This window comes from Bufo gargarizans, chromosome 4, assembly GCF_014858855.1.
Source record: "Bufo gargarizans isolate SCDJY-AF-19 chromosome 4, ASM1485885v1, whole genome shotgun sequence".
NCBI lineage: Eukaryota > Metazoa > Chordata > Amphibia > Anura > Bufonidae > Bufo > Bufo gargarizans.
In genome coordinates this window covers 241851639-241878667 of record NC_058083.1, presented here as the reverse complement: position 1 = coordinate 241878667, position 27029 = coordinate 241851639, and the positions used below count along the sequence as shown (strand labels likewise).

Genomic DNA, 27029 nt, shown 5'->3' with positions numbered 1-27029 from the left:
TTGCTTCCGTTGTGGTTCCGTTTTTCCGTATGGCATATACAGTATACAGTAATTACATAGAAAAAATTGGGCTGGGCATAACATTTTCAATAGATGGTTCAGAAAAAACGGAACGGAAACGGAAGACATACGGATGCATTTCCGTATGTGTTCCGTTTTTTTTGCGGACCCATTGACTTGAATGGAGCCACGGACCGTGATTTGCAGGCAATAATAGGACATGTTCTATCTTTCAACGGAACGGAAAAACGGAAACGGAATGCATACGGAACACATTCCGTTTTTTATGCGGAACCATTGAAATGAATGGTTCCGTATACGGACCGTATACGGAACGCAAAACGGAAAAAAAAACGGTAGTGTGAATGAGGCCTTAAAAGCATGAATTTCATAGGCAGCTTTTTTTTATTTAAATCCCAACCCCTGCAGTGCTCTCTGTATACATATTGCCTCCTGGACATGAAATGGCCCACATAGTGGCCCTTTGTGCACCCCCATTATAAACAATGCCCCCATTTGTACCCTCCAGTAGGAATAATGGCCCCCTTAGTGCCCCAAAAAATAAACAAGAACTAACTTCCCCAGCTACATGCATGAGAACATTTGCTCTGCACTGGATGAAGCAGTTCCCAGCGTGTAACGTCACACAGGGAACATTAGGTCCTGCTGCCTCTAGTGTGGACCAAATGTTTCCTCGCATGCAAGTGGTGAGGTATTTTTTTTTTTGTTTTAACCCTGAAAGATCCCTTTTTCTATAGTGTTCCCGCTTTTAACGGCTGTTAAAGGGGGGCCTGTTGACTTCGATAGGGTCTATCTGGCTGTCAAAATGGTAAAAAAAAACTTTTTTTTGATGGCTGCTATAAAAAAAAAAAAAAGGGACATGTGAACAGCCACATAGATTTTAATTGGTCATGAAAACAGCCGTGTGAATGCAGCCTGTTGTACATCAATGCAGTCATTTCAGACACTAGTTTATGCTGTCCTCAGATGGAGCAACATGAACCTGGTGACAGGTTCCCTTTAAAACACAGGTCTTTAAATGTAGAAGTAGTAGAGATCTTATTTTGAACGGTTGTCTTTAGGGATCATGATGTTGCAATTGACTTTAGGCTGGGTTCACACCTGAGCGTTTCTCAAACGCGCGTTTTACGCGCGTTTTTATGTGCGTTTTTTGTAATAGTAAACGCGCGTTTGACGCGCGTTTGTGTGATTGACTGCAGTGTCCTATGGCCACAAACGCGCGTCAAAACGCCCCAAAGAAGCTCAAGTACTTGATTATGCGTCAGGCGTTTTACAGCGCGGTCGTACGCGCTGTAAAACGCCCAGGTGAGAACCATTCCCATAGGGAATCATTGGTTTCTCCTTGTTGAGCGTTTTACAGCGCGTAGGAACGCGCTGTAAAACGCTCAGGTGTGAACCCAGCCTTAGGGTGGAAGCAAAGTGACAGCCACTTCTCTGCGTCAACTGCATTAGGAATAGTTATTACTTTTAGCCTTAAATGGGTTTTCCATCTTTGGGGGCTCGACGGGAAGACCCACCTCCCTCATGGCCAGACATGCGGAGGGAAGCATACTTACCTGTTCCCTGCTGCTGGGTTCTGGCTCCTTCAGGCCACTGCCGCAGCGCTCCGAACCCTGCGTGTCAACATCCACATTAACGGCTGCTGTAGCCACTCACTGGCCGCAGCTGTGACGAGTCCAACGTAGCTCATGCAACCCATTGACATGATTCAAGGGGGACACTTCACTGCTGCGGCCAGTGATTTGCTGCAGTGGCTGGCAAAGTAAATGTTGGTGCGGGGAATGGGGCAGGGGGGGGTAGTAGATAAGTATGCTTCCCTCCCCAGGTCTGGCTATGTGGTGGGATCTTCCTAAAAGTTGGGAAACCCTTTAAAGAGGACCTTTCACCAGGATACATGTATTGAAATAGTTATATTACCTTACAGTGCGGCCCCCACCGATGTATTTTCGTTTTTTTAAAGGCCCCCCACCCCTTTTTCGTCTGCTGTGGTCCCCGTTTGTTTTGGTGCCTCATATGCTAATGAGGTGATTCGGTTCAACTAGGCGGGGACTTGAATTTGTCTTGGGCGCGGTTATCTTTTCCCTGGCTGTGAGCGCATACAATCAGAGGGCCACGCTCTTAGCCAGGGAGAAGGAGCTCAAGTTCTCGTGAGATTCGCAAGAACTTGAGCTTTTACAAATCCCGAGGCTGTGAGCGCATACAATCAGAGGGCCCCGCTCTTAGCCAGGGAGAAGGAGCTCAAGTTCTCGTGAGATTCGCAAGAACTTGAGCTTTTACAAATCCCGAGCCGTGCGCCAAGGACAAATTCAAGTCCCCACCTAGTTGAACCGAATCGCCTCATTAGCACATGATGCGCCAAAACAAACGGGGACCACAGCGGACGAAAGGGGGGGTCCTTTGAAAAAATTAAATAAAGCGTTAAGACATCACTGGGGGCCACACTGTAAGGTAATATAACTATTTCAATACATGTATCCTGGTGAAAGGTCCTCTAAGACCATTATTTGGGTGGGAAGTTTTTCTGCAGTTAACGCCATTAAAGGTAACCTACTGTACAAGTCCCATGATATAAACCTGATGCATATTTACGCTACGCTAAACACATGCCCGACAAGTTAATAAATCCAATAATGCAGATAAAAAGAGTGAAATATTTTATTGGGATGATCAAATCTCTAGTAGGATGTTGAAACAAATAATGATTTCACTTTTTTGATCACAGTAAACCATAAAAGGATTATACCGCTACGCTCAATTTAAAAAATCAGCTTTAAAATGTAAAAAAAAAAGAAACATACAAATGCAATTAAGTTACAAAACAATGTTAAACACAAGTTAGACAATGGCAATATATCCACCGCTCCCACATGAGAAATGTGCTAAAATCTGGTGCTTTCTGTATTATATGCTAGGCGGGCAGAAAGCACCACATTGTTGAGACAGCACAGAGAAAGGGTTAATCATTCTAACTCTTAATCCTGAATCTCCGAAAAATGCAGCAATTTTCTACTGTTTCTAATCCTTATTGTAGAAGCCTTTGGCAAATGGCTGAAAGAATATTTCTGCCAATGAAATCTTCCTTGTGCCCTCTGATACCTGCTGGATGTGCTGATCCCAGATCACCTTGAAGTGACAGACATCTTCCTTAATAATGTCCATGTACATTAAAGGGGTTATCAGACTTAGATAGCACAGAAGTGCAGAGGGTAGTGGGCTAACTATCATTCTCTGGACCCCCTGTTCTTGGGAACATTAGGGGCTCCTGCAGACTCCCTGCATTCTGTCATTTATCACTCCTATGTGATAACCCCCTTTAAAGCAACGCTCCAGTTCAAGAAAAATCTACATTAACTGGGGAACAAACTGACCACTTACCTGGTGACCTCCCTTTCAGCTGCAGTACCATCAATTCCCAGACTACCTGATACACACTGTACATTTGTAGTCCAAGACACTTCCTAATTGTCCACCAATGCTTTGGATTGGCCGGAGCTGCTCATGTGAACGGTGCTGACCAATCCGAGAGCAGCAGGAAGTGTATTGGGCTACCGAATGCCTAGTGTGCACCAGGAGCCTGGGAATGAGTGGATCGGCATCTAAGAAGATGAAGAGGAGGTCACCAGGTAAGTGTTCTTTTAATTTCCCAACTAATGTGACAGTTTATTCTTGAACTGGAGGGCGGCTTTTATCACCGATTGTCTCCATCTTGTTTTGTGATTGTAGTGTCAAAAAAAAAAGTCCAAAAAGCAGTAATGGGTGTCCATTAAAACCATACTGGGGAACAGAACGACACTTCTAAACATGCATGAATTGTACACATATTTATATTCCGACAAAAGTCACATAATTACATAAGTACACAGCTCCCATCCTCAGTGCATGAATTCCCAAATCACTAGCATGAAAGTATTGTTCTCCAATGCTATTAAGCACCAATAGTGAGTCAACAGACCGATAACATTCTTCAATATGAAAAAAAAAGACATTTCATCCAAATCACCAGACATGTTCGTCTTGTATTTACAACGCCACAGGAGTCGCACAGGCCCATAGGAGTATTGCAGTAATGGTAGAGAGGGGGTATGGCCGGTCTCATGGCGCTGATGAGTGACAAGGCAGCAATCAAGAACACAAAATGCAAAAATGTCCGTTTTTGAGGTTCCAGTACTTAAAGTGTAAGTGCGGTCTGCACAGTATTTAAAGGAGGCAGTTATTGAGTCAGCTGAATAGTAAGACATCCCAACCATGGATGTCCGGCTGTAGTCTAATTATCATACACCATAAAATAGCTGCCATCACCCTGAAAAGGCAACATTTGCACCCAATGATAAAATTAGGCAGGAGCAACAGGGATATGACCGTCATCACTTATGACTGCCAAATCATCAATCACCCAGAATGCAGCAACAAGGGTTTCCAGTTTGTAATTTAAAAAGCTATATATATATTTTTTTTTTTCACTTTACTTGCAAATAACAGTTTAAAGTATGAGTTAATCAGAGGGTTACTTTACCTAAGTACAAGTATGCAGCATAGAAATGGATTATATTTGACAAAATGTACAAAAAAAACAAGCGGAGAGGCTTTCTCTAAAGTAAAAAAAACAAAACAAAGTGAAGCAGATGGGTGGAACAGAAAGGAAACAATCAGTATGCATGGTCCTGTCTAACATGTCCCTTTCTATAGCAGCACAGGGAATGATACGGAGGAAGCTGGCAGTGCCACATTACTTTTATGATGATTTACATCTCAAAGAGACACACAAAATGCTGGAATCTCAGTCCCCACAAGAAGTAGAGATGGCATAGAAGGAAATCCCAGCACTTCTTGAAATGGGAAGATTGCTGCCAGTCTTTAATTTACACACTAACAGCCCCCACTAGGGTATATTATATCCTCCAATATTTAGCTGTTCCACTGCATATCTCTCGATGGTGCCCAGCTATAGTTAAAGGGGATATTTATCACCCATTCTCATGTCGGGGGGCCCCACAAACAGCCAAGAGCTGTAATCGGCTGTCTCTGTCATTCCCACAGACTTTAAACACTTCAATCTGCTCATTAATATAGCTCTGCAGGGGGTTTGGGGCCCCTGTTCTAGTGATCTGTGGGGACCCCAGTGATCAGACATTTATCATCTAAATATCCATTTTGGGAAAACCCCTTTAAGGCTAAATTCCTCTACAGACATAAGCCACAACTCTGCGGGAAAATAGACGTTTGCTACATGCAGATCTGGCGGCAGACTGTTGATTTTAAAAACTGAAACAATCCACTGCACTCGCTAGGATGTAGAGCATTGGCAAAAAAGCCAACTGCACAAAGCTTAAGGGTCCATTCACACGTCCGTATGTGTTTCGAGGATCTGCAGAACACGGACACCGGCCATGTGCGTTCCGCACATCGCCGGAACTCTCATAGAAAATGCCTTTTCTTGTCCGTAATTGCGGACAAGAATAGGACATCATCTATTTTTTTGCAGACGGGAAGTGCGGATGTGGACAGCCCATTCCGGCCCTATTCAAAATGAATGGGTCCGCAAAATTGCGGAACGGATGCGGACCCATTTTGCGGACGTGTGAATGGACCCTTAAGAGATGGGAGAGGGGTCCTGTGAACTTGCCAACCAGTTGTGAAGGGATGGGACTTAGGCCCCTTTCACACATGAAAAAAATTCATCCACACACTGCGTAAAAAAATCTGCAACCTAAATTGACCTGGCGGGGAGGATTTGAAATCTGCACCATGTCTATTTATGCTGCAGAATTGCACCCTTTGTAATGCAGGGAGGGAAATCCTATGTAAATCTGCGACAAGGCCGCAAGTAACACATGCAGATTTTGCCACAGACCCATTTTGGATTTTGCGGCAGAATCTCTGCAATTCCGCCCCATTGAAGTCGTACCCGTGTACAGTTTTCATGAGGGGAAGTTGTCTCCACTGGAGCTTAGAAGAAAATGCAACGTGACTGCAGCACGTGTGCGGTCTTCAGTCCATGCTGTGTTTCTGAAATAGGCTAGGTCTACGCAACATTTGTTGCGCGACACAAAGGGCACAACTACACTGCGACATTTTGTTGCACCAATGTCGCACAACAATTTTTATAATGGTAACGTTGCAGTCCAAGCATGTCACATGTTACAATGCGACACCATAGACTACCATTATAAAAGTTGTTGCGCGACAAATGTTGTCGTGTAGACCTAGCCATAAGAAAGTGTGAATAGGATTTGATTTAATCTTATTCACTACAATGGCATTTATAGCATCATCATAAAAGCAATAGAAGGTGCTGCCAAGTCTTGTCTCCAACTGGTAGATATACCCAACCATCACTATACCGTTGACTACAGAAACAATGATGCCAAATAATGAGTGAATTAGTGCAAAATCTGTTTAAGCTCATCTTCTTAATGTCGGCAGTGTAGAGGGTCTATGGTATCATGCAAGGGTCACCATTGTTTACAGAGCAAGCATTTAGGTAACTTTGGTACATGAAGGACAGCTCCGCACTGTCACGCTGGTTTACCGTGGCTTAGATCAGTGTTTTCCAACCAGTGTGCCTCCAGCTGTTGCAAAACTACAACTCCCAGCATGCCTGGACAGCCTTTGGCTGTGCGGGCATGCTGGGAGTTGTAGTTTTTGCAACAGCTGGAGGCACACTGGTTGGGAAACACTGGCTTAGATGAATGGTCAATGACATAATCAATGGAAAGAAATCATTTAAGACCATAACCTTTCGAGCCAGCAATACATGACTGGAGGAGGAAAATGATGTACAATATTACATGTTATGTGGTCAGGCCAGCTGACCTCACTCATCGTGTCAGCAAACTTTTCAGGGTGGTTAAGCAACTTTCTAAGTAAACTGGCAGAAGCGGCACACCCAGATAATGGTGCAGACTAAACTTCATGAAGAATCCATAAAAACCTGGAAGATTTACAAATAGCATTAGAATTCATTTTTTGAAGAAAAAAAAAAGGAATTAAACCATAGGAATCAGAGGAGGTGGCAAGAGTCTCCATAGATATAAATAACAAATCTACACTGCACCTGTACTCACAAATTGGATGATATAAATTATTTTCCAGTAAAAGGAAAAAAAAGGGAAAAAATGAAAACCCAAGAACATATAAATACAGCTCAAAATACAATGGCAGCTAACACTTTATTACCACATACTTTGAGAATCATTGTCAATGAGGTATTACATAAATGTCTGGAAATGTCCTCTTTCTACTGGAAATATCGGAGGCCAGCAACCAGAAAAAATTTCTCTAAAAAGACTTCAGAATCAAGAACCGCAATGTGGGCTGCTCGCCCGATGAGAGAGTTTGCTGTGTTAGGTAACGCGTGAATGACGTCGTATCGCACTAGATTGCAGTCTTTATTCTGCAGAACAGGCAAGAGGATGTTTTGGATCATTTCCGCATACACTGGTCCTGGAAGACAAAACACATGGCTAGTCACTACTTCTGCTGGTTGTACATCAGAAATGGTAGAACTGTCTAAATGGGGCAACTGTTGCAGGGGGGAATTCCACATTTGGCAAAATGGAGTTGTCTCAAGATTTAAACTTACTGATCCAGTGGGGACCCCTGTGTCTTGGTTTTGCGGATAGGTGATACGTTTAAACCTTGAGCCAACCCCCTGGCAAGACCAGTTACCCATATAATGTTTATAAGCAAATGTTAGGCTACATTCACAAATGCAATGTGAACTGTGTCAGCCTGATCCAGCAGAGGAACAGACTGCCGGAGATCACCGTATCTGGCACTGCTGGATAGGGCCGTGGACCTGACAGGGATCTGGCAGCTTGGCAGCATAAATGCCAGCTTTAGGCCAGACAATAAGTTGTGTATGCAGGACTTTTTGTCCAGCCAAAAGCGAGCACTTATGCCGCAAAGCAGCTGGATCCCTGTCAGATCCCATTGTAATCAATGTGGATCCCGTGGTGCTAGGCCCTATACGGCTATGCTGGATAAAGTGAACTCTGGCAGTCTGTTCTTCTGCCAGATCAGGCTGCCGAAATTCACATCACATATGTGTACTTAGCCTTAGGGAAGAGAAGGATTGGGTTATCTGATTTCAACATGTCAAATCCTTTTGTTCTTGTGAGATAAGCCACTGCCAAAACGAGTCTGGCAGCAGCTTAAGGGGTTCTCCAAGAATCAAGAAAAGAAAATTACTGAAAATACTTAAATATTACTTTATTATAAATATATTCCCCAAATACAGTACCTTTTATTACTTATAATGGCTCGTTTTGTCTGGGGAGCAATCATTAGGGGAAATAAAATGGCCACCGTCCTATTAGTACACACAGAACCTGTCCTAATCACACAGCAGGACAAGTTACTTAAGAGCACTGAGCTAAAGAGCTGCCTCATCCTCCTCTCTGCTCTACTTGTCAGGAATTATGATCCTGAATACAACTGATATGATCTTAAGCTGAATTTATGAATGGAGTTTATGAAGAGACATGAAGTACAGAGAGGAGGGAGGGGATCTGGATAATGAGCAGCAGCCTCCATTACCACAAGCTCCACATTACCACAGTCGGTCCTCTCTGTACTTAACGTCACCTAATGAACTCCATTACTACAGAGATTCAGGAGGATCTTATCAGCTGTATTCAGGATTATCTCTGACAAGCAGAGCAGTGAGGAGGATCAGGCAGCTCTTTGGCTCAGTGCTGTGAACTAACTTGTCCTCCTGTGTTATAAGGACAGGTTTTGTGTGTATTAACAGGACGGCGGCCATTTGTATTTTTCCTAATGATTTCTCCCTACACAAAACGAGCCATTATAACTAATGAAAGGTATTTGGTATATTTAGCAACACATATACTGTATATAATAAAGTAATATTTAAAGTATTTTCATTTTATTAATTCCCTGAGAACCCATTTAAGGGCCCTTTACACGGGCCAATTGTCAGCCAGATGATTGCTAACAAGCGCTCATAGGAATGCTTGTTAGCGATTATCTGGCAGTGTAAAGGTGCCGCTGATTACCTGTTCGTCGGGTAATTGTATCATTCATGCAGTCACAAAAATCGTTGTTTGCCAGCAGCAGATTGTTCTGTGTAAACAGCATCTGCTGATGTCACACAACATGTCTGTAAGGGGACAAGCCATGGCATTAGCGATCGCTCCTCCCCATACTGTGGAGGAGATGTAATTCCAGTGGTCTCCTCCACTGGTGGGCAGGCACTTGTCGGGAAGGAATACTTCTTTCTCGACAATTGCCTGCAAAATTGGTCCGAGTAAAGGGGCCTTAAGTCCACTCTGCCCATTGACAACATATGTATGAGCCTGCATATGTATGGGGGAGTCAGGAGAGATGGCTGTCTGTCAAACAAGCATTCGGCCAACAACTCGGTGTATGGGCAGCCTTAGTGTCTCATTGAATGAAATCATGTATGACAGACCTTACCTGGGGCAGGTTCTACACCCATCTTATAACAGGCTATGGTATTAGAGGTATTTCTCTGGAGTCATTTTGAAGAATGTGTCAGGTATCATTCAACCAAATGACAGCTGTGCATAGTTGTAAAATTCATGTGATATACAGTAGCATGCTTTTGGTATTTACTACAACCCTTAAATTGTACACTCATTGTCGTACAGTACTTACAGATAATATCCCAATATATACTATGTTTTGGTATGTTATAGGCATATACTTTATAGCTGTAAAATGCATCATCAGGCGCTACTATTCAGACCTGAGAATGCTGTATATAATTAACCACAGCACTGCCACTGGACTCACATTCACTGATAAGCCACCATGAATTCTGCTCCATGCTCCAGCTCTGACAAGACCAAAAACCAACTGATCAGAAGCTCACCTGACTGTTTGTCCTTAAGAGCAGTTTTGCACATCTCAATACGAGCTGAGTGGTAAGGAACATATCGATCCTGTAAGGAACTGACCAGAACAACATTTCTGAAGTGTTCCAGCCCTAAAAAACACAAAGCAGATAATAAAGGAAGAGTAAGCAAAGCGGTAAGAACTAGTGTGAAAGATCCCATACAAGTGATAGCTGCTTGCCCCGCAGTCATGACCTTAATCTCCCATTCTCTGTACATGTATGATTCGCTTAGCAGAATGGGGATGTTTAGGGGAAGGGAGGCAGATGGCTCCAACAATACAGCTTTTTCAGAAAGGAAAAAACTAAATAAGAAGAAAATAATTCACAATGTATCCTTCCCCAGGAGCAGAACCAAAAAAATCTGACAGCCCCCAACTACACATTAGACTGTTACAGTATCCAGGGCTGCTGATTCACCTGTGTTAAAGCATACAATATGGGGTCATTAACTAATATTTTATGCCAGCTTTTGGCATAAAAATAGTTGCAAGTCCCCTTTTTGATTGGCTGTGTGACAATATTAAGTTCAACTGTTGGGGCGGGACGGGGGATTGGGGGCAGTGCCGGGACAAATTTACTAAAGTACGTCTGGAAGCAGTCGTACATGTTGGCGAGAAACTACGTCAGCCTGGGGCTGACATCGGTTTTCTGCTAGGCATGCGGCTGCCTTAGACTAGCAGTCACCTCTCCTGACATGTCTGGTTTAGTAACTACTTCTGGAGCATCTCTTCTTATAACTCAATGTTGTTCCATTCCTCTATTATTCCGACTAGAGGTTTATGAATAAAGTTACAGCTGGGGTGGGGTGTCTCTGCACTGTCTTACACTACCTTTATTCTTAAACTTCTAGCACAGATAATAAAGAAATAGCACAACACAGAGTCATAAGACTAGACGCCCCAGATTTGTAATTACAGTAGTTACTAAACCAGACATGTCAGGAGAGGTGATGGGTCCTCTTTAAGGTGCACTTATTTTCAGATTATTCTGCATTGTTTTAATGTAATAAGAACACTGGTCCTGTTTTATCCTGTGAAGAACAGATTCCAGAAACATAGAAAATTATTTGCAATAATACATGATTTCATAAACATTACAAAGTGTAATAAATTAAAAAGGGTTCAATCCTGACAAATGTGGCGCCAAGAGGCCATTTTCTTCCAGCCAATAATCATCAATCATTGCTGCAGTGTAAATACTGGACTGAACACTATATCACTGGCAGCAGTATGTGGCCCATCCATCATTCATCACACAGCAATAAATATAGCAGGCCTTCAAAAAATACGACATTGGACTTCTTTTGGTCTAGGGAGATTTTGTATAGACTTTTATAACCTGCCTGATATGCCACCACTTAAGGGGGTGCTCTGAACCCAGACATACCCATATTTTCACCCAGACAGCCCCACTAATATGAGCATCTCATGCTCCGATGCTTTCCTTTGCCCTGCGCTGCATCAAGCAGGGTAAAGGCATTTTATGGAGATCAGGTGACGTAGCGGGCTCTCCATAGGGACTGCCAAGCGGAGGCTTCCCCCCAGCAGTGAGCCCTGTGACGTCAGCGGGACTGATGGGAGGGCTTTAGTACTGCCCTAGCCGGTAATACAACTAGGGCAGCACTAAAGCCGGCCCATCAGAGACGGTGAAGTCACTGAATACACTGGAGGCAAACAAACAAGCCCTTGACCCTTCCTATGCCCCCCCCATATGCCAGGCCCCTCACAGGGTTTATACTTACCCTGTGCCACTCCTGGTCCCCACACCGCCACTGCTGCTTCTCCCTGCACATGGATGAAAACAGCCAATGGCAGGCCGGTACGGGGAGGAGCCTCCCTAGCATCGCGGGTGACACTAGGGAGGCTTGTCCCTGTCTGCAATTGGCTGCTCTTCCTGACACTGGATGTTTTCATTGGTGTGCAGGGAGAAGCAGCAGCAGTGGTGCGGGGACCAGGAGCAGTGCTGGGAGCGGGGTAAGTATATTACCTGTGAGGGGCCCGGCACATGGGGGGGGAGGGGTTGAGAAATTGGATAACCCCTTTAAGTATTTACCATTAGCCAGAATATAGGATATTGTGTAGTACCTGCTTTCTTGCTTAGCTTGTACAAGAAGGTCTGACGAGGATCAGAGTGATCTCTGCACGTTAGCTGTAAAAGTGAGCCCGACTTTTTCCACTTCTGCATGAACCACAAGCCTGGACCACAAAAAAGATGAAAGTCACTTTGAGAAATAAAAGTTGCTTGACCTTGCACTAGGGCTGGGTGATTTATCACATTAATCTGATTAATTTGACAGTTTTTTGGCTTGCAATGTCAGTTTTACTTAATTGCCCAATTTTATGTTTTTTTTTTTTTGCAAAATGGCGCCCACTTTGCTTCTGGCAGAGGAAGGGCTGTGGGTAATATTTTATGTTAAATGCTTCACATTCGCGTATTGATTTTTGCCCCCCGCCCGGCTTGGTTTGCTGTCAGTGGGAAGTTATTGGGAGGAGCATCTCTGGCATGAAAAAGCAGGGGAGGAGTTGAGCAGTTCCGGGCACATGTGAGGGGACCTTAACATTTTGCACCTTAAAAATGAAGATGTTGACTGGACTGTCCGCTAAGATCCTGCCTGCATGTGTTGGGCTCGGGCTGATGAGGTAAAAAGAATGCTCAGATGGGAGGAGGTCATTATGTCTGTGATAGCAGGAGCATCTGCTGCACTTGTCCCCTTGCTGTCAGACTTGAGCTAGTAGCAGTCCGTGTGGGAGCCATTGTAGTCCGTCCGCATTTTTTTGCAGCCCCATTCAAATGAATGGGTCCGCACCGGTTCCGCAAACTTGCAGAACAGCTGCGGACCCAAAACTACAGATGTGTGAATGGACCTCAATACAGCCAGTAGGTCACTAGGAAGGTGCAGAGGACATAACTGTTAATTGTCCAGTACTGTTATGTAGTGCCGAGGAGCTGGGCGGGCAGAACACTGGACCTGGGCGGGATAAAGGGTGAGTAGACGGAGCCTCTAGGTGCTGATTTTACACCCACATAGCACCTAGAGTCTCATTAGCATATTATAAAAGTCCTTATTTTATCAGAACGGCTGCAGGGAGAAAGGTAAAAAACATACTGTTATGTAGTGCAGACATTAGCGCATCGCTAATGTCAGTCAGCTACATAACAGTATTTCTAGTGGTAGAAACCCTTTAAGCAAGAAAAAAAAAAAAAAAAAAAAGATTATAATGGAAATCGTACATAAAGTTGACATAATCGAGATTTTTATTTTTTTTGCCATAATTGCCCAGCTCTACTTAGAACCATGTTTTTAAGATCTGAAGGTAATAGTTTGTAATTGAATGATTGAAATATAGGCCATCAACAATGATGATAGATAGGTAGACAGACATACTGCAGATACTGGAATGAATTGTGGAGATACCACAAGTTATCCTTGTGCATGGCTTTCCTCAGCAGCATTCATTTACAGAGTTCACAGATATAAAACAAGTCCCTAGGTGCTAGGAAAAAGAAATATGAGGGACACTATTGCAAAAAAAGCAGAGCAACACCAGTGCAACCAGTACATTTCCAAGAGCCAAAGAAAGGTATTCACAGGCCACCGTCAGCTTATGGGGCAGGAGGACAATACACTGCTTTTTGTATGTTAGTTAAAGGGAACCTGTCAACTCACGTTTGGCACACAAACTGCCCATAGTATCTTAACAATCTGGTCATGTTGTCCCTTAGGGCACTTTCCCACTAGCGTTATTCTTTTCCGGCATAGAGTTCCGTCCTAGGGGCTCTATACTGGAAAAGATCTGTTCAGTTTTATCCTAATGCATTCTGAATGGAGAGGAGTCCGTTCAGGATGCATCAGGATGTCTTCAGTTCAGTCTTTTTGACTGTTCAGGACGGAGATAATACCGCAGCATGCTGCAGTGTTATCTACGTCCAAAATTCCGGAATGCCGGATTCGGCATTAATTCACATTGAACTTAATTTACATTAAAAATACCGCAATGCCGGATCTATCATTCCAGTCTGTCCATGCGCAGACCTTTAAAAATTGGGATTTTTAAAAAAAATGGATCTGTTTGTCCGTATGACAATGCATTTGTGAGACAAATCCACATCTGGATCAGTCTACAAATACTGTCCGTTTGCATGCAGATTGCCGGATCCAGCAGGCAGTTCCAGCGACAGAACTACGGCCGGATCACTCTGCCGCAAGTGTGAAAGTAGCCTTAGGTGCCTCTTGTGCACTTCTCCTGCCATGCAAATGTGCAGAAAATCATCTTGAATCCACGTTCCCATCGTATGCAAATTAGTGGTTGCAATCAAGCAGGTCTGCGTTTTCTCCCTTGAAATCAAGCTTTCCCACCCAACCCCACCTCCTGTACCGTGACTGACATTGACAAGGAACACAATCTTGAGATCTCACTCAGGCACCGTTCAGGAACATCAATCAAGGTAGAGGAAGAGCTGACAGGTTAGAAAGTCATAGAGTTGGAGGAGAAGCCACTGGTATTGGAAATATAATAGTTGTGCAATATAAATTCAGGAGGATTAGATGTGGTCTCACCTGTATTAACAAGGGCACTGCTGTTGTAAAGGGTACCTAAATGCGGACCGGATAAGGACAGGAAAGTGTGCAACTTGCCAAGGTAGCATTTGAATCTCGGTCTTGAAAGCACAGACCTTATGATTAGGTTTCCTAAGGAGTGACCTATAAAGCTAAATAAGGACAACAGAACAGGGTTTAGCTTCTTAAAAAAAGAGCACACTTATAAATATCTTACAGCAGCACGCTACTCGGTTACTGTGCTGTGGCATCACATGGAAAACACAAAGAGGGCACATAAGTCTGTTCCCACGTTGCAAAATGTGCCATCGCAAACTTACATGAGGCAAATTCACAGCACTTCACAGTACCAGGAAAGTAGATAACATCACAAGAAATCTCATCCACCACGCTGTGGATTTCACCCTTTGCAATGCAGAGGGGGAAATCCGTGGCAAAAACCTGCAAAAATATCTCCAATGCCAAAATTGCAGCAAAATACACAGTGGAAAATATGCAGTTCAGAAAATGGAGGCACAGCAACATCATTTTTTTTTTTTTTCAAAAATGCTTTAACCGCTTGCCGCCACGCTAACGCCGAAAGGCGTCATCGCGGCGGCTCTCCCAGGTCACACTAACGCCAATAGGCGTCATCTCGCGAGACGCGAGATTTCCTGTGAACGCGCGCACACAGGCGCGCGCGCTCACAGGAACGGAAAGTAAGCGAGTGGATCTCCAGCATGCCAGCGGCGATCGTTCGCTGGCAGGCTGGAGATCCAAATTTTTTAACCCCTAACAGGTATATTAGACGCTGTTTTCATAACAGCGTCTAATATACCTCCTACCTGGTCCTCTGGTGGTCCCTTTTGTTAGGATCGACCACCAGAGGACTCAGGTAGGTCAGTAAAGTCGCACCAAACACTACACTACACTACACTACACCCCCCCCTCCCCCCCCGTCACTTATTAACCCCTTATAAACCCCTGATCACCCATGATCACCCCATATAAACTCCCTGATCACCCCCCTGTCATTGATCACCGCCCTGTCATTGATCACCCCCCTGTCAGGCTCCGTTCAGACGTCCGTATGATTTTTACGGATCCACGGATACATGGATCGGATCCGCAAAAAGCATACGGACGTCTGAATGGAGCCTTACAGGGGGGTGATCAATGACAGGCGGGTGATCACCCATATACACTCCCTGATCACCCCCTGTCATTGATCACCCCCTGTCATTGATCACCCCCCTGTAAGGCTCCATTCAGACGTCCGCATGCGTTTTGTGGATCCGATCCATGTATCCATGGATCCGTAAAAAATCATGCGGATGTCTGAATGGAGCCTTACAGGGGGGGTGATCAGTGACAGGGGGGTGATCACCCTGATCACCCCCTGTAATTGATAACCCCCCTGTAAGGCTCCATTCAGACGTCAGCATGCGTTTTGTGGATCCGATCCATGTATCCATGGATCCGTAAAAAATCATGCGGATGTCTGAATGGAGCCTTACAGGGGGGGTGATCAGTGACAGGGGGGTGATTACCCTGATCACCCCCTGTCATTGATAACCCCCCTGTAAGGCTCCATTCAGACGTCCGCATGCGTTTTGTTGATCCGATACATGTATCCATGGATCCGTAAAAAATCATGCAGATGTCTGAATGGAGCCTTACAGGGGGGGTGATCAGTGACAGGGGGGTGATCACCCTGATTACCCTGATCACCCCCTGTCATTGATAACCCCCCTGTAAGGCTCCATTCAGACGTCCGCATGCGTTTTGTGGATCCGATACATGTATCCATGGATCCGTAAAAAATCATGCGGATGTCTGAATGGAGCCTTACAGGGGGGGTGATCAGTGACAGGGGGGTGATCACCCTGATTACCCTGATCACCCCCTGTCATTGATAACCCCCCTGTAAGGCTCCATTCAGACGTCCGCATGCGTTCTGTGGATCCGATACATGTATCCATGGATCCGTAAAAAATCATGCGGATGTCTGAATGGAGCCTTACAGGGGGGGTGATCAATGACAGGGGGGTGATCAGGGAGTCTATATGGGTGATCACCCCCCTGTCATTGATCACCCCCCCCCCCCCCCCCCCCCGGTAAGGCTCCATTCAGAAATTTCTTTTGGCACAAGTTAGCGGAAATTTTTTGTTTGTTTTTGTTTTTTCTTACTAAGTCTCATATTCCACTAACTTGTGTCAAAAAATAAAATCTCACATGGACGCACCATACCCCTCACGGAATCCAAATGCGTAAACATTTTTAGACATTTATATTCCAGACTTCTTCTCACGCTTTAGGGCCACTAAAAAGCCAGGGCAGTATAAATACCCCACATGTGACCCCATTTCGGAAAGAAGACACCCCAAGGTATTCCGTGAGGGGCATATTGAGTCCATGAAAGATTGAAATTTTTGTCCTAAGTTAGCGGAAAGTGAGACTTTGTGAGAAAAAAACAAAAAAAAATCAATATCCGCTAACTTATGCAAAAAAAATAATAATTCTAGGAACTCGCCATGCCCCTCATTGAATACCTTGGTGTGTCTCCTTTCCAAAGTGGGGTCACATGTGGGGTATTTATACTGCCCTGGCTTTTTAGGGGCCCGAAAGTGTGAGAAGAAGTCTGGGATCCAAATGTCTAAAAATGCCCTCCTAAAAGGAATTTGGGCCCCTTTGCGCATCTAGGCTGCAAAAAAGTGTCACACATCTGGTATCGCCGTACTCAGGAGAAGTTGGGCAATGTGTTTTGGGGTGTCATTTTACATATACCCATGCTGGGTGAGAAAAATATCTTGGTCAAATGCCAACTTTGTATAAAAAAAATGGGAAAAGTTGTCTTTTGCCAAGATATTTCTCTCACCCAGCATGGGTATATGTAAAATGACACCCCAAAACACATTGCCCAACTTCTCCTGAGTACGGCGATACCAGATGTGTGACACTTTTTTGCAGCCAAGGTGGGCAAAGGGGCACATATTCCAAAGTGCACCTTTCGGATTTCACCGGCCATTTTTTACACATTTTGATTGCAAGGTACTTCTTACACATTTGGGCCCCTAAATTGCCAGGGCAGTATAACTACGCCACAAGTGACCCCATTTTGGAAAGAAGACACCCCAAGGTATTCCGTGAGGGGCACGGCGAGTTCCTAGAATTTTTTATTTTTTGTCACAAGTTAGCGGAAAATGATGATTTTTCTTTTTTTTTCTTTTTTCCTTACAAAGTCTCATATTCCACTAACTTGCGACAAAAAATAAAAAATTCTAGGAACTCGCCATGCCCCTCACGGAATACCTTGGGGTGTCTTCTTTCCAAAATGGGGTCACTTGTGGCGTAGTTATACTGCCCTGGCAATTTAGGGGCCCAAATGTGTGAGAAGAACTTTGCAATCAAAATGTGTAAAAAATGCCCTGCAAAATCCGAAAGGTGCACTTTGGAATATGTGCCCCTTTGCCCACCTTGGCAGCAAAAAAGTGTGACACATCTGGTATCGCCGTACTCAGGAGAAGTTGGGGAATGTGTTTTGGGGTGTCATTTTACATATACCCATGCTGGGTGAGAAAAATATCTTGGTCAAATGCCAACTTTGTATAAAAAAATGGGAAAAGTTGTCTTTTGCCAAGATATTTCTCTCACCCAGCATGGGTATATGTAAAATGACACCCCAAAACACATTCCCCAACTTCTCCTGAGTACGGCGATACCAGATGTGTGACACTTTTTTGATGCCAAGGTGGGCAAAGGGGCACATATTCCAAAGTGCACCTTTCGGATTTCACCGGTCATTTTTTTTACAGATTTTGATTGCAAAGTACTTCTCACACATTTGGGCCCCTAAATTGCCAGGGCAGTATAACTACGCCACAAGTGACCCCATTTTGGAAAGAAGACACCCCAAGGTATTCCGTGAGGGGCATGGCGAGTTCCTCGAATTTTTTATTTTTTGTCGCAAGTTAGTGGAATATGAGACTTTGTAAGGAAAAAAGAGGAAAAAAAAAAAATCATCATTTTCCGCTAACTTGTGACAAAAAATAAAAAATTCTAGGAACTCGCCATGCCCCTCACGGAATACCTTGGGGTGTCTTCTTTCCAAAATGGGGTCACTTGTGGCGTAGTTATACTGCCCTGGCAATTTAGGGGCCCAAATGTGTGAGAAGTACCTTGCAATCAAAATGTGTAAAAAATGGCCTGCAAAATCTGAAAGGTGCACTTTGGAATATGTGCCCCTTTGCCCACCTTGGCAGCAAAAAAGTGTGACACATCTGGTATCGCCGTACTCAGGAGAAGTTGGGGAATGTGTTTTGGGGTGTCATTTTACATATACCCATGCTGGGTGAGAGAAATATCTTGGCAAAAGACAACTTTTCCCATTTTTTTATACAAAGTTGGCATTTGACCAAGATATTTCTCTCACCTAGCATGGGTATATGTAAAATGACACCCCAAAACACATTCCCCAACTTCTCCTGAGTACGGCGATACCAGATGTGTCACACTTTTTTGCTGCCAAGGTGGGCAAAGGGGCACATATTCCAAAGTGCACCTTTTGGATTTCACCGGTCATTTTTTACACATTTTGATTGCAAAGTTCTTCTCACACATTTGGGCCCCTAAATTGCCAGGGCAGTATAACTACCCCACACGTGACCCCATTTTGGAAAGAAGACACCCCAAGGTATTCCGTGAGGGGCATGGCAAGTTTTTAGAATTTTTTATTTTTTGTCGCAAGTTAGTGGAATATGAGACTTTGTAAGAAAAAAAAATAAAAATAAAAATCATCATCATTTTCCGCTAACTTGTGACAAAAAATAAAAAGTTCTATGAACTCACTATGCCCATCAGCGAATACCTTAGGGTGTCTACTTTCCGAAATGGGGTCATTTGTGGGGGTTTTCTACTGTTTGGGCATTGTAGAACCTCAGGAATCATGAAAGTCAGAGCTGTTTCAAAAAGCGGAAATTCACATTTTTGTACCATAGTTTGTAAATGCTATAACTTTTACCCAAACCATTTTTTTTTTTGCCCAAACATTTTTTTTTATCAAAGACATGTAGAACAATAAATTTGGCGAAAAATTTATATATGGATGTCGTTTTTTTTTGCTAAATTTTACAGCTGAAAGTGAAAAATGTCATTTTTTTGCAAAAAAATCGTTAAATTTCGATTAATAACAAAAAAAGTAAAAATGTCAGCGGCAATGAAATACCACCAAATGAAAGCTCTATTAGTGAGAAGAAAAGGAGGTAAAATTCATTTGGGTGGTAAGTTGCATGACCGAGCAATAAACCGCTAAAGTTGTGGAGTGCCGATTTGTAAAAAAGGGCCTGGTCACTAGGGGGGTATAAACCTGTGGTCCTTAAGTGGTTAATATATAAAACTGAAACAAACAAAGTAGACATATTTGATATCATTGCGTCCATAACAACCTGATCTACAAAAATAGCACATGATCTACCCTGTCAGATGAATGTTGTAAAAAATAAAAACAGTGCCAAAACAGCAATTTTTTTGTTACCTTGCCTCACAAAAAATGTAATATAGAGCAATTTAAAATTATATGTACCCCAAAATAGTACCAATAAAACTGGCACCTTATCCCCTGGTTTCCAAAATGGAGTCACTTTTTGTAAGTTTTTTAATGGGACATGGTGTCTAAAATCCAGTTCAGCAAAATCTGCCCTCCAAAAACCATATGGCGCTCCTTTTCTTCTGCGCCCTGCCGTCAGTTTATGACTACATGTGGGGTGTTTCTGTAAACCGCAGAATCAGGGTAATAAATATTGAGTTTTGTTTGGCTGTTAACCCTCAATGTGTTAAATAAAAAAAATGGATTAAAATGGAAAATCTGCCAAAAAAGTGAAATTTTTAAATTTCATCTCCATTTTCCTTTAATTCTTGTGGAACACCTAAAGGGTTAACAAAGTTTGTAAAATCAGTTTTGAGTAACTTAAGGGGTGTAGTTTCTACAATGGGCAAATGATATTATAAAGCCACGGCACTCCAATATTTATTTATCTTCTCTAGTTTATTGCACCAAAAACAGCAACGTTTCGACCTGTCCGGTCTTTATCAAGCTCACCACAATGCTGTTTTTGGGGCAATAAATTAGAGAAGATAAAGAAATAATGGAGTGCCATGGCTTTATACTATCACTTGACGTTTGTGGGGCCCAAGAGGCCGGGACCCGACGCTGCATGCCCTGCCAGAGATAGGATCAGCTGGAAGTGTCCAGTGAGTAGTGCTGTCTTATTGCTATATTGTTTCTGCAATGGGGTCATTTATTGGGGGTTTCCACTATGTAAGCCCCACAAAGTGAATTTAGTCCTGAACTGGTCCTTAAAAAGTGGGTTTTGGAAATTCTCTTAAAAATTTTAAGAATTGCCAATTCTAAGGCTTCTAACGTCCTAAAAAAATAAAATGACATTTACAAAATGATGCCAACATAAAGTAGACATATGGGGAATGTTAAGTAATAAATATTTTATGAGGTATCACTTTCTGTTTTAGAAGCAGAGAAATTAAAATTTTGAAAATTGCTAAATTTTCAACATTTTTGGTAAATTTTGGATTATTTTATAAATAAAGGTGAAATATATCGACTTAAATTTACCACTGTCATGAAGTACAATGTGTCAAAAGAAAACAATCTCAGAATGGCTTGGATAAGTAAAAGCGTTCCAAAGTTATTACCACATAAAGTGACACATGTCAGATTTGCAAAATTAGGCCTGGTCAGGAAGGGGGCAAATGGCCCGGATGTGAGGTGGTTAAAGTGTACCCCCCAATTCTAAACAAGTTTTCATAATTGAATAGTACAGGTGAATTTAAAGAAACTTTGTAATATATGTTATTTAAGAATTATCCCTATTCCTGAACTTCTCATGCTATTTTCCTCATCTTTCTCTTCACTCAGACACTTATCTCTATTAGTATAGTCTCAGTCTCTAGCCTCACACACAGAAGTCTATGAAGAAGGGAGGAGGAGGCTGCTGCCAGCTAGTAAGTGATTTATTACTCTGAAAAGTAGTAGGGCCTTATCTTAGGCCGAGTTCACACTTCAGATATTTGATCAGTTATTTCCATCAGTTATTGTGAGCCAAAACTAGGTGTGCGTCAAAAACACAGAACAGGTGCAGATCAAATAATTACACCCGCTATCTGAGTAGGCGTCACTACTGGTTTTTGCTCACAATAACTGATCAAAATAACTGTCCAAATAACTGAGGTGTGAATGCAGCCTAGTAGAGTGAAAAATGCAAAGTGTAGCACAGTTAAGAACAGTTGCAGTTTGTGTGTCTCTCACCTAGCAGCCTCCTCCTCTCTCCATAGACATAAATGGTAAAAGTAGGAAAGAGCAAAGCAGCTTTATAAAAACAGATTGAAGCATTTTTCTTTAATAAGAAATATTACAAAGTTTATTACATTCAACTGTTCTATTTATTTATGAAAAGTTGTTCTTATAACTAGAGGTACTCTAAGTGGGACTATGCTGCAATTTACTGCACAGTAGGAGGCTGGAGTATTGCTAATTAGAGGGGCAAAGGTTTAAAAGTAATATCAGGAAGTATTACTTTACTGAGAGAGTAGTGGATGCATGGAATAGCCTTCCTGCAGAAGTGGCAGCTGCAAATACAGTGAAGGAGTTTAAGCATGTATGGGATAGGCATAAGGCCATCCTTCATATAAGATAGGGCCAGGGGCTATCCATAGTATTTAGTATATTGGGCAGACTATATGGGCCAAATGGTTCTTATCTGCCGACACATTCTATGGTTCTATACAAAGGAAAAACTGAGATACACCATCCTTAAAAATAACTCTTCAGGGAAAAAAAGATGCTGCAAACAACTGGCAGACACTGCAAAAAAAAAGCTGCTTCTGCAGCAGGATCACCATTCATCTCTAACATGGAGCAATTTTCTGGAAATTTACTGTTATTACTAGTGTTGAGTGAATCCCGAATTTCAGGATAAATTCGATTTGCCGCGAAGCCGAATTTACTCATGCTTCGTGGTAGCAAATATCGTTGCTCACTGTTATTTCACCCACTACTTACAAAGAGATGCGCTTTGTGACAAAGTAATTTATCCCAAAGCAAATATTTTTTTTTTTTTTATTCAGTGAAGCAGCCTAATGTAATTTTGGAATACTTAGCTCCATCTCTAGTTATTACTATTCTTGGGTGTTTTACTAGATATTACCACTTCTTTTATGCCAAATATAACAATTAAAATGTCTAGCTGCGTTCCTTCTCCCTTGCTGTAGCGCTGTTCAATCGCAGCACAGAACGTCAGAGGGAGAAGGAACGCCCAGGAGAGAAGCTGATGTCTCCTGCCCATTGCTCCAATAGTAGCAATTAGCATATGGAGCAGGAGACAGTAACTGGGCCACAGCGGGCGAACGGAGCGGCGCCCAGGAATAATAGTAAGTGCAGGGAGATCCCTGGGCTCTATGTAGCCTGCTAACTTAAAGTCCGAACCCATGAAAGGTCGTCTTTAACCTTTAATACAGGAAGCAGGTGCCGGCAGCAGAATCACATAGCCGGCACCCTGCCTCTGACAGGGAGCTGCAATCAGCAGCAGTAAACCCCTCAGGTGCAGCACCTGAGGGGTTCACTGCTGCTGATCTGCTGCCGCCACCCGCCTCCTGTATTGAAAGTAATTATCATTGCCCCCCCCCAGTATTAAAATCATTGGTGGCAGTGGCCACAGGGTCCTCTCCCCTCCTCCTCATTGGTGGCAGTGGCAGTTACGATCGGAGCCCCAGCAGTGTAATCCTGGGTCTCCGATCGGTTACCATGGCAGCAAAGACGCTACTGAAGCCCTGGCTGCCATGGTGAGCTCCTTGCTGCTGTGTGCACAGAGCACAGGGCAGCAGGGAGAGTATGAAGTCCTATTCACCCTAATAGATCTCTATCAGGGTGAATACGACAAGGGATTACAAGATCCCAGGTTCTGGCCCCTAAGGGGGGAAATAGTTATTAAATAGAAAGTAAAAAAAATAAAAAATAAAATATTAAGTATAAAACACCCCCTTTCCCAATTTTACATATAAAATACATAAACAATAAATAAATAAACATATTCCATATCGCCACGTCTGAAAAGTCAAAACTATTAAAATATTTTAAAAAAAATCTATACTGTGAACGCTGGAACAGAAAAAAAAAAAAAAAAACTGCGCAATTTGCCATTTTTAAAAATGCAGAATGCACATGGCTTTGTTGGTGTTTTATTTTTTTCATGTGGGTATTGAATGGTATTGAGTATCGCAATACTTTTTTATGGTATCGAAATCTAATCAAAAATTCAGAATGCATTAGGGCAAAACTGATCCGTTTTGGACCGCTTCTCAGAGCCCAAGACGGATCTCACAAACGGAAAGCCAAAACGCCAGTGTGAAAGTAGCCTTAGGTGATTTAATCATGTATATTATTGCAAGACACGTTACCCTCAATCACATGTAACAACTATAATAGTTTAGACATTATTACTACAAATAGGATCTTCCTGACAACTGCTTCATTATGTTAAGTTGATAAATAGTAATTTACAGGATATGAAACTAAATTAAATTTTTAAGCGCATAATTCCAAATATATTCTAAAAACAGAGCTGCCACTTATCCCAGATATAGCATGGTATTCAGAATATTAAACATTGCTGAATGTTACAGTAACTCGTGAAGGAAGTCACTTCAGTCAGCAATGAGGTGCTGCTTACTGGCAGTGTGCCTATTCAGGACCTGCAATATAGTCGTCACTGCCTCTTACCTGATCCTGGAAATGGCTAGATTGTATATTTGGATATACTGTATAATTTCATCTAGGAGACGATCGGTCATTGAATCAAAGTCAGCAAAGGTGTCATTCTGGGAAGAAAGCACAAGATTAATGTACGTTTCCTCTGTACATCTTCTGCAATCATGCTTGGATATAACTGTACATCAAAATTCAAGCTCTGTTCACACAGGAGTTATGGTTTCTATTTTTAGCGGATTGAAGCCAGGTCTGCATTGAATTCTAATGGGTGTCTCATTAATCTGTTTTTTTCTAATGTAGCAGAATGAATGAAATAAAGCACACAGCAGCATATGTGGATTAGTTGGCCATAGCAGATTCCAGATCCTTTGGAAAATGAAAGGTGGAATCTGATTGTTTGCTATGGACAAGTAAACCAGTTCTACTTTGCACCAGTTTGTTAAATCTCCCCCAGTGTGTCCTATATAGCTACAGATCATGTTTTTTAAGAAAATAACTTTATAGGGAGTCTGTCAGCATTGCTGACTATGCTAAACTACTGACAGCACTAGGTAGTGCCTGGGGGGAGCAGGACAAGCATTTGTGGAGCTTTTATTACCAGCAGTAGTGTTAACACTCCTGCAAGTGCCCAGGGGGTGGATCTTCACAGTGAAGTGCTCTATTCCCTTCACAGCCCGTCCCCACTCTCAGTGCCCAACCATGAGCAGAGGGAGGGGGGCTGGGAAGTGGACCAATGGAGAAGGCAGAGTGCTCTCCCTCCTAGGCACTTAAGAGGGTATTCCAGGATTTTAATATTGATACACTGTCCTCAGGATAGCGAAGTATATCAGATTGGCAGAGGTCCGATACCCTGCAATACCAGTCAGCAGTTTTTACACCGTTCCATCTACTGTGCAATGAATAGAGCTGGTTACTGCAGAGCTACTCCCATTGCTCCATCTACTACAAGGTGTACAGAGCTGTGTATGTAGTTCCAGTGCTGGATCTACTAGGAAACTGCTGATTGGCAGGGGTCGGGTGAAAAACCTATCCTGAGGATAGGCCATTAATATTAAAATCCTGGAATACCCTTTTAAGGAGCAGATAAGACTGAGGCTATGCAACTATCTTGACCACGACCAATAATGAGGTAATGGTCTGATGGAGGCCGAAACAACATTTGGCATTCGGTGGGGGAAAGGATCCCTATATGCATATATGTGTTGTATACACTGGGAGCTTTTCCTGCCATACATGCTCCACATGGGGCTTTGATGTGAACAATTCCGTACAATTGTGACATTAATAGACTTTCAGAAGGATGCCGCTACCATATCTGTATTTGGCCGATGAATTGACCAAGTAGAAACTGAGAGGTTAAATTAAATTAAGAATTCTCAGCAGTTTTCTCAATGTAGTACAAACTCTTTAGAAACAAGATAAAGGTTTTGAACTGCACCTGGTTTCTCTCCGACATAAGGAAATCTTTTCGCCCCCCAGGAAGTCCAAGTTCTATGTATGTTCTTACCAACCGAAGGTCAGCGCTATTACCTGCAAATAGATTCGCATAGAAAAATCAAAAATCTATTTTCATGTACATATTGTTCTGCACGTCACTGCATAGAAGGAGGTAAACAAGTTCATTTTCAGGTCTACTTTCCGATCATCACACAGCTCCATTTCCCCTGTGTAGGTACACAAAATCAAAATAAGTCAGTTTTGGGCTCTATCCTATTCTATTCTGACTTCTCGTTGGCTTTCTTCCAGATAAGAGAAGCTGCATGACAACAAGTATGGGTCCAGATTTACCAGACCAGGGAGCTATCCTTTGGAGTTATACATTGAAAGGATTTCCTTACATTTGATGGAAGCTATGATGTATACAAGCCTGATGGAAGTTGGGTGAATGCTGGCCAATGGATGTGTTTGACATACAGTATAAGCCAGGAGCTTTCCCAGCACATATGACAAATGGACACTGCAAGAGCAGTGTGAGATCACCCTAACTGATACTGTTTTCTACTAACAGAATAATAACCTAAAAATAGACTAAAACTAAAATAGCCTTTACCATCTAGTCCATGGACACAGACAATCAAATGGATTCCCTCATCAGAGCTGTCATCCTCCTCAGTGCTGAAGTATGGAACTGTGGATGCCAAATGAGGCACATCGCTATACAAAAAACCTGGGAGTCGCAACTGCTTCAGTTCTTCTTTGGCCTGCAGGAATCTAAAATAAGAGAACATAAATGACAAGTGATGACAATGAAGGCATAGCACACCATTCTAATGGGAGATATATTACGGAAAACATTTGTTGTTGTGGGGTATCTTTTTGAACAACGAGGGCGGATTAATATGACTACATCTTTCACTAAACCCTTAAAGGGGTTCTCCAGAAATAAAAAAAATAAAAAAATAAATAGTATTTTATAACAAATTTATTCACAAAGACCTTTCATTACTTAGAATGGCTTGTTTTGTCTAGGGAGCAATCATTAGGAGAAATAAGATGGCCGCCGTCCTATCAGTACGCACAAAACCTGTCCTAATCACACATGGGAACAAGTTACTTCACCACAATGAGCCATAGTGCTGCCTCATCCTCTCTGCTCGTCAGGTATCATGATCCTGAATACAGGTGAATCTCTGTGGGAATGGAGATGATGAGGAGATATAAGAGGAGGGTGAGGTGTAGGTTATGAGCAGCAGCACTTGTATGCAGTCTCCATTGCCACAGCCTGTCCTGTCCGTCCTCTCTGTACTTCATGTCTCCTCATGAACTAAATTCACCAGAGATTCAGCTAATCATTACCCTGACAAATATAGAGG

General features: G+C 42.8%; 1 protein-coding gene across 1 annotated transcript in view; it reads right to left on the bottom strand.

Annotated features, from left to right (window-relative positions):
• Positions 1-6108: 6108 nt before the first annotated feature.
• The window catches only part of FAM135A (family with sequence similarity 135 member A), a 96581-nt gene continuing 75660 nt past the window's right edge, over positions 6109-27029 (bottom strand). The window contains 7 exon segments of the mRNA XM_044291519.1: positions 6109-7464; positions 9878-9991; positions 11986-12096; positions 14460-14611; positions 24229-24326; positions 25655-25746; positions 26267-26427. Coding sequence (XP_044147454.1) covers positions 7259-7464; positions 9878-9991; positions 11986-12096; positions 14460-14611; positions 24229-24326; positions 25655-25746; positions 26267-26427 — 934 coding nt within the window. The 3' untranslated portion in view covers positions 6109-7258.